This window comes from Juglans microcarpa x Juglans regia, chromosome 1D (genome assembly GCF_004785595.1).
Source record: "Juglans microcarpa x Juglans regia isolate MS1-56 chromosome 1D, Jm3101_v1.0, whole genome shotgun sequence".
Classification (NCBI taxonomy): Eukaryota; Viridiplantae; Streptophyta; class Magnoliopsida; order Fagales; family Juglandaceae; genus Juglans; species Juglans microcarpa x Juglans regia.
In genome coordinates, this window is record NC_054594.1 from 5,493,158 (window position 1) to 5,501,831 (window position 8,674).

The 8,674-nt window shown below is 31.5% G+C and overlaps 1 protein-coding gene across 1 annotated transcript; it reads left to right on the forward strand.

The window, feature by feature from the left end:
• Positions 1-1,511: 1,511 nt before the first annotated feature.
• Positions 1,512-2,571, forward strand: LOC121236214 (classical arabinogalactan protein 4-like). Its single transcript, XM_041132754.1, has one exon. It carries the CDS (start codon positions 1,785-1,787, stop codon positions 2,256-2,258), a length of 474 nt encoding a protein of 157 aa, XP_040988688.1. The 5' UTR covers positions 1,512-1,784; the 3' UTR covers positions 2,259-2,571.
• The last annotated feature ends 6,103 nt before the right edge of the window (positions 2,572-8,674 follow it).

The window sequence follows — 8,674 nt, forward strand, 5'->3', positions numbered from 1 at the left end:
TTTTTAACTTTTCATAAATACGTCTAAACTGATCTTAATATTTAAACACATCTAAATTCATTTTAAATGAATCTCACATAACTCACTCTTATATCTTAACTCACTATTATTCATAAAAAATTCAAATCAACTTAATTCTATGCAGCTCGCAGTCACAGCATGTCATATCGAGTTGAATTTAATACTGCTGTTGGAAGATCATTTTCTATGTTATTTGGTTCGTATAGAAAGAACCTCATCTGAGTCATTTTCTGACCAATAATCATAGGCCCCAAATTTTAAACAACTATATATATATATATATGATGCCCCCCCATGTTCTCAACCTTTCACCACAGCCTATTTTTTTCCAATGCCAGCTGTTGCCAGCTCCTACTCCTATTCTTATAATTCAGACAAACATATAATAACATGACTACCATCACATACTACCAAAGTATCCCACTCCTTCTTGCCCCCATTATCCTACTCTCTTACCCAGTCTTGCCAAAGATTTATACCCCCACCATTCCGCACCTGCCACCTGTACACCAAAAAAACCTCCCCTAACACGTCTTCCAAGCAAAGCAATTGTTTTGGGGCAACATGTATTTTTGGGTGAAAATGAGCATTTTTTTATTGTTGTCCAACGGTCACATTTTACATTATTCTTTCTTCTTCTTCTCCTTTCTCTCTCCCCAATTATCTTATGCACCAAACGGCTATGCCACAGCTAATTTCATCAATAATCTAATGGACTAATCCCCATACCAAACGGCTATTATTTCTATTGCCGTATGTACAACTAAAATGTTCTTCATCAAAGCCACAGTATACTTGACAGGTGGCCGGACCTTCCATTGACTTGGCCCGTTATGCCACGTGGTTGGATCCCATTTAAGACAAAATGATTCTGTTTAGATTTAAAGATCAGAAAAAATGAATTGATATAATTTATAAATAATAATAAAATTTATAAGTAGAAATTTATAAATAGTAATAAATTTATAAATAATAATTAGATGATCTGAATTCATCTTTCATTCCAAACTGGCTGTAAATGAGTACGTGCCACGTAGTTTTCGAAAGGTCCGTACCAATTCAACTCACACGCGGGATTGATAGAGAAAAAGTATTCTCGAGGGGCATTTCGGTAATACAAACCGAGCACGCCACGAGTTTATGTTGGTCTTCCTCATGCCCTTTTGAAATGGCTATAACGCGGAAGCCAGACTGTGAAAACCCCAATTTTATATTCGAAACCAAACACTATGCACGCAGGTGGTCGGACAGAGACGTCCTACTCACCCCCCCCCCCACCCCCAGCCACCGACACACGTCCAGTTTCAATGGCACCCTGGTGATTAAACTATTTTTACAAAAATTAAGTTCCTAATATAACCCTCATCTTGACAGGTGTCGCGTTTGAGAAAAGTTGATTAGGTGCACCATCTGTACCTGATAATCCTCGAAGAAAGTTCAACGAAACAGAGAGAGAGAGAGAGAGAGAGAGAACCGCCACCCCTAAAGCTCATCATGTTGTTGTTATTATAAATATTAAGTACATGCACACATGATTTTAAAACGTTTCCAGAAAAGAATCTTTACGCATTATTATTGATTAGGTTAATCGCTGTCTCTGCTCAGCTCTCAACCCACCCACTTTTTCCTCTCCTTTTTATACTCTTCCCCATACTTTTCAGGCCCCCTCATCCAGAACCTCTTAACTCTCTCATCTAGCTACCTTAGTTTCTCTCCTGAACATACTCCATCTCACAAGTTTTTTCTCAGTTTTGAAGGTGAAGATGAAGATGGGTGTTTCTGGGCTCCAACTCTTTCTCATCTTGGGTCTCTTGGCCTCCTCCTGCTTAGCACAGGGTCCAGCGTCTTCACCAAGGGCAACGCCGCCAATTGCCACCCCGCCCACCGCCACACCTCCCACACCAGTCCCATCCCCGCCAGCACCAGTGCCGTCCCCTAAAACATCTCCGTCTCCAGCCCCAGCTCCGACCACGCCCGCCCCAGCTCCTTCCACAACTGCACCAACCCCGGCCCCGACCAAGGCTCCCACTCCCTCGCCGGCATCTCCCTCGCCCTTGTCTCCTGCTCCCACCATCTCTTCACCCCCTTCACCCTCTGCTCTTGCTCCCGGCCCCGGAGCTCCCGCACCCGAGCCACCGGCTTCTGCTGAGCCACCGAGTGCTGCATTCTCTACTAGCAAAGCCGTTGTTGCTGGGACCGCTCTTGTTGGAGCTTTCTTCGCCGTGGTTCTGGCTTAGACCGTGTTCGGGTCTGTCCACGTGGAGGCTTTCAGTTTTAACTAGATCTTTCTTTTCGATTGACGGCTGGGATCTATTTATTTCTCCTTCTATGTTTTTTTTTTTTTTTTCTTTTAATTTCCTTTTTTGATATTTTTTTTTTTTCTGTGTTTGTTTCATTCAAAATTGGGTTTGACAGAGGATGCATTTGGACGGTGATGATGAGAATGATTATTTGGAGATTCATTTCTTCTGTGTTGACACGTGTATCCATTTGTAGATGAGTCCCGTGTACATCAGTTAATAGTTGAATAAAACTGTTTGTTATTCTTTTCGTCTCTGATCTGTTACAAAGTTTACCCATTTCGCTGATTCTTGTTGGGAAAATACCATTTGGATATTCTAAAGATGAATAGTTTTATTCTTTCTTATTTTATTCTTATTTTATATTTTAATAAATGATATTTACAATTTTTTTCAAAAGAAATCGTCATCATTTATCAAGAAAAACTCGCATTTATGACCGGTACATTCTAAAATATCTCATATTAAACATGATATCATGATAAACCAAAATAATATACTTGGAGCTCCACCAGTACGATATTTCTTTTTGTGACTGATATAGTCTTTACTATTACTGATACTCTTTACAGACGTTAAAGAGACAACACTCTCTACCTAAATAAAGACTCAACTTCATTCTTTATAAAAAGAAAAGATTCAACCTCTACAGACAAACGTTCAAGAGACAAACTCTTTTTTTATTTTAATTAATAATAAGGAAACAAAAAAGGAAAACATTAAGATATATGTGAAAAAAGACGGATTACAATTTAGACCAATTCCAGAAGACTCATTTAAAAAAAAATGGAAAAATTTGAGACTAATATGAAATTGTTTTTTAATAATATACCTCATTTTTTCAATGAAAGTGTGCGAAATTTACATAGCCTAAAACTATTTCTAACATTATTTTTATACTTGTCATGAATTATATTTTAAGTGTCTATCCGATTATTATTACACGAAAAAAATGTGATTATATATAATAAAATTAAAATAAAGAATAATACTACTCTTTTCCAAATCATTAACGTGATTAATTTTGAGACACGATGAATCCCGAACAACTTCTAAATAGCATTATGTCGTCAAATGCAAAAGAGAGAGTGAATTTAGTGAAATTTTGAGGGACTCCCTCATATTCAAGTTAAATTATAAAAGGGAATAAGTATAATATTTCCTCATAAACTTAAAAAAAGAAATATAGGAATGAGTAAATTATGATTTTGTGTTGTTGCATATATATTACTTTCTTTAGGTCCGTGAGGGCCATCGCATCATGTGTCACTATCGATTTGGTGGACTCTCGACATTGATAATAATGTACTTTGTCATATACCTTAATACTACTTTCCATCGGATTCTCCTATTTTGATTTGAATAATGATATATATAAATGTATAAGTTTTGTATAAGTATTTTTCTTTTATAAAAATGTAGATTTTATTATGAAAAAATGTAATTTTTTTATTTTTATTTTTATGGAATCCACAATTTTACAAAATGCACAATATTTATGCATTTAAAGTTTCAAGTAACATTATCCTTACGACTTAGCGTGGAGAATCTTATATTTAATATGAGAAATGATATTTGCAATCGCGGAGTGTACACACTGCGTAATCTCTTTTAAAAAAAGTGAATAAATACGAAACTCACATAAAAAAAATTAATTTTTTAATAGTAAACCTCACTTTTTTTTTTTTAAACGATTACGTGATACTTACGCATTTCATGACTCTATGTAACATTACTCTTTCTATATATTTAAGGTGGCTGGTGGCTTTATCAAGTGAATGAGAAGTTACCATGTCGATTGTCGTTTTTGTCTTGAACGACTTTACAATTTACATAGTTGGATTTGTCAGGTATTTGGTTCAAATTAAACCTAAATATTATATTTGGGTATCGATGGAGTTCCAAACTTTCAATTCTTTTTATTCGATAGCTTAATCCAAAACTTGAGTAGTCTTGAAATATAAATTCACAACCTACTTGTTTGCATATTATAATTACTGTTTTCAATTCCCTTTTGACGAGGCTTATTAGTTATTTTATATGGTAATGAATATAGAACTGTGTGTAAGTCACACGTATTATTCTTAAAAAAATAGATAAATCTAACATTTATTAAAAAAAAAAAAAAAAAAAACTATTTTTTTAAAGATGGATTCTAATTTTTTTCAAAAAAAATACGCGAGACTTGCATTGTGCCCTAAAATTATATCTAGCGGTAGAAGGTGTTGAAATTGGTAGTTCGGACCTCAAACTCTAATAAAGAGATCTGTTCAAAATTTCAAATGATATTTATTGCGGCAAGAAATTATAATAAGCCATTAATTCCCAACACCACCAAAATGCCTCTCTAAAATCTGTTCAATCGGATCTGCATCACATATGAGTCATTTTAATCAAATTAATTTAATTAAATAGATCAAATCCTCTGAGCCTATAACAAGTTAATTTCGTATCAAATGTCTGCTTAATTGTGTATCGAATTCGGGTCATATCAAATTCACTAAAAAAAAAAAAAACATTTATGAAGAGTTATTTGCAAAGAAAATGACTTTATGACGAGAATAGACTTATTTTGACAAGAAATAATAATTTTGACAAGAAATAACTGATAACAAATAAATAATTTTTTTGTAGTGAAATTGAGTTCAACTTATACCTTGAGCGAGTCAATTCTAATCCATTCTACTTTTTTTTTTATTTTTTATTTTTTTTTTATTTTTATTTTACAGAACCCCAATTTTATAAATTATCCTCATTTCTGTGGTTATAACTGGATATTTGAGGGTTACATATCATCCTAAATTCTAAATCCATGTATCAAAATGAACTGCAAGAACACAAAGGAAAACCACTAACCTCAATCCAATAGGAAAGCCTAACAAATCAAAATACAAAAGTGCGTGCCAACAAGACTTGCAATCAAAATAAGATAAAATAAAGCATAAATTGTACAACAAACTATACAACAAAAATGTTGTTATTATCATTGTCATATAACTTGTAAACTTGCCTAATCCATTCGAATAGCTCCCATAATGTCTTTTGGAAGGTTGTCTCTAGTATTAAAAAAAGATTGTATCTCTAATTTATTCGTACTGTTTGGATTCAGAGATGAGATGAGATGATTTATAAATAGTAGTGATATTTGTGAGTTAAAATTTGTGAATAGTAGTGAGATGAGTTGAGATCTCTCAATCCAAACCAGCCGTAAATGAGTCGAACCCTTCATCCCTAACCCACAAGTTTTGTCTCAGTTCACAGGTCATATTAAAAAGTCAGTAGTAATTTTAATTAGTAAAATCCTCATCGATACTAGGTTTCATATCCAAATGTATATCCCATCAATAATATCCGGAAGTTTTTCTCATTAATAAGCTGAAGAAGTTTGAATCAAGTTTGTCTATTTACAAGACCCCCAGGATAATTTTGGGCAATTAAGAAGTAAGAACTTGATTAATTAAAAGATAATTAAGTAGATGTACAGATATTATGTTGGGTCTAATACAGTTTGTATGTAGGAAGAAATCGATAAGACTCATTGGAGCGAATGCAATATCATTGGAGCTGAAGATTTTTTGCTTGTCGGAGTCTAAGGTTTCATTCTTCTATTAAATAGAAATTAAGGTATTCGTGATAGAGAAGTGTTATGTATATATGAAAATGTATCTTATAAAAATAAATTAACAAATTAATGTAGTTTAATATGATATATCAGATCCACTTTATAATAAAAGAAGTTTTACAATATTCTAACGCACCATATCATTTTATAGGCCAAGCATTTCTCTTTCTGATAAAGCTCTTAATTTCACTTTCCGTTTATTTATTTTAATGTTACAAATCTAGGAATTAGGGGTGTAAACGAGTCAAGTTCAATGAGTAGTAGTTGCTCAAATCTCTTTCATTTAAGTTTTATTTAAAGACGAGTCGAATTTGAGCTTTTCATCGAGTTAGATTTTAAATTCACGAATAACTCATTTTCAAGCGAGTTTGACCTTGTTCACAAGTTGCTTCATTTAGATAAAAGAGATTATTTATATTTTATTTTATAAATTTATCTACAAATTTTGAAAAAACTTTGACTTTGTGTTAATATCTTTATAAAGTATTTATATACATACATCAATTATTAGATTCATAAAAATTCAAGCAACATGTTTAGTATTAGGAACTTGATTTCTTCTAATCTCTTTAAATATTTTAAATATTCTCATACAAATATATAGGTAATATTGTAAAAATAATAAGTCCGAAGTTGTTTGAATTTATACAAACTTATATGAATATAAACGAGTTTTATATAAGTTATATTATTTAATAATCGATTATGATTTTGTGTTAACAAACAATATGTTGAGTAGTATTGTTTATTGAGCAGTGCTACTCTACCACTCAGTTTGACCGCTAGTTATAAAATTAGTTTTTTTTTTTTTCATTTTTCTATTCACATTTTTAATATATTTAAATATTTTTAAAAAATAAAAAAGTACATCAATACATTTAAAATCACTTTCTTCATCATTCGGTAAAAAAAAAAGAAAAAAGAAAAAAAAAAAAAACGAGTGGTCAAACCTAGCAGTATCATTTGAGCGACATAGTAGACTTTTCCTTATTTATTTACAATCCTATTAGGAATGTTTAAATTAAAGCCCATGTTTGATCAATAGACCGAAATATTGAAGAAAGCCTTATCTCTTATGAGGATTGTTTATTGGGACCCTTTGTCCACAAAAGGGTTCACATCTGATCAAAACTATGGGCATATAAAATCATATATTTTCCAACTTTCAGCTTATGATTATAATTTCAAGTTCATATAACTAAAAATCATATTTTTTTTTTATAGCATTGTTCTTATCCAAAAATTACTGTAAGAAAATTGCTTATTTATAACTAGTTAATTCTAGCGAAATGATTATTTGTAATTAAAATTAATTGTAAATAATCTTTTAATTATAATAAATTAATCATAAAAATCTATTTTTCTTGTAATGAATCATAACATTAGGCAATTGGCACAATGATCAGTTAATCGATTATTATACTCAAAAGTAATACTCAAGTAGCCCATATAATAAAGCAACATACCTGGCAAACAATTATTATATGATTCTACTTGAATGGAATTCGTACCATATATTACTTTAGGGTGGTGCTACTCCACCGTTGGGGCTCCCGTTAGGTGGTAGTTGTTTTCAAGTTTTTTTTTTAATGTATTTTTTAATATTTTTTAAAAAATAAAAAAATCATAATATTATTAAAACATACTTACTTAATCATTAAATAAAAATAAAAAAATCTCAGCAATAACTTTCAACGGAAAGAATAGCATTTTCAATTACTTTAGGATCTGCCTTTTCCTTTTTTATATATTACTGCTATATATAATTGGTTAGAGAAAAATAATAAATACACCAAAAAATAAAAAATAAAAAAAAATAAAATTATGCCTCCAAAATATTTCTTTGCTCGAATGATTAGTACTTGAGTTAAAGTCGGTATCATGCACACAAGAGGTACGGTAATATTTTCCATGATCTATATTATCATTTGAAATTTGAAACGAGAGGTCTGCAAAGTAGGTGATCATGATGAGTACGAGGAATGTTCAGAGAAGACAATTTAAGTATTTGAGCAATCAATTCACGAACCGGTTCGCACCACCATAAATCAACGTATATAGAAAGGTTCGTCCAAATGGTAACTCTTCGAATAAGTTAACTTTGAACTCTTTCACCCTGAAAAAGTGCTAGTGGAACCCTTAATTGATTTCTTCAATTTTTTTTTTGTTTTATTTTGAAATGATTACTTATATTCCATAACTCAATCATAGAAGGTTGTGAATATAATGAGGATATTCCTCTACAAGAATGCTCTCTTCAAAGAGATCAAATGCATTTGTTGCCAGGTAGTGAGTCACTGCATTAGCCTTCCTAGGAACATGAACGATAGACCAGCATTGAAATTGTGCTAACAACTTTTTAGTGTCACTAATAAGCAAGCCAACTGAGCTCCAACTGTAACATCCTGTATTTCAGTGTATTTTTATTGAAAGATTATTTTTGATTGTTCAAAAATTTATCCTCTTATTTTAAAATTGGTTAGATTTTTAGTAAGTTTATTTCTATGATTTTAATTTGGTGAAAATTATTTTTATGTGCTTTCCAAATATTTATTTATTGTTATGCATCTAAATTGCTTTTAATATTTAATTTAATTACTGTGTGATTTAATTATTTCAATTTGACTTTACCATTACGTTTAAATTATTTTATTTAACTTGTGGTTTTAAAATCATCTCTGTTGGATCATTTTTGTAACCCAAATTATGAGGATTGGACCTCATTTCTTTT

Excerpts from the sequence above, each read along its gene's own strand:
- LOC121236214 (XM_041132754.1), top strand. The coding sequence starts at position 1,785 with ATGAAGATGGGTGTTTCTGGGCTCCAACTCTTTCTCATCTTGGGTCTC.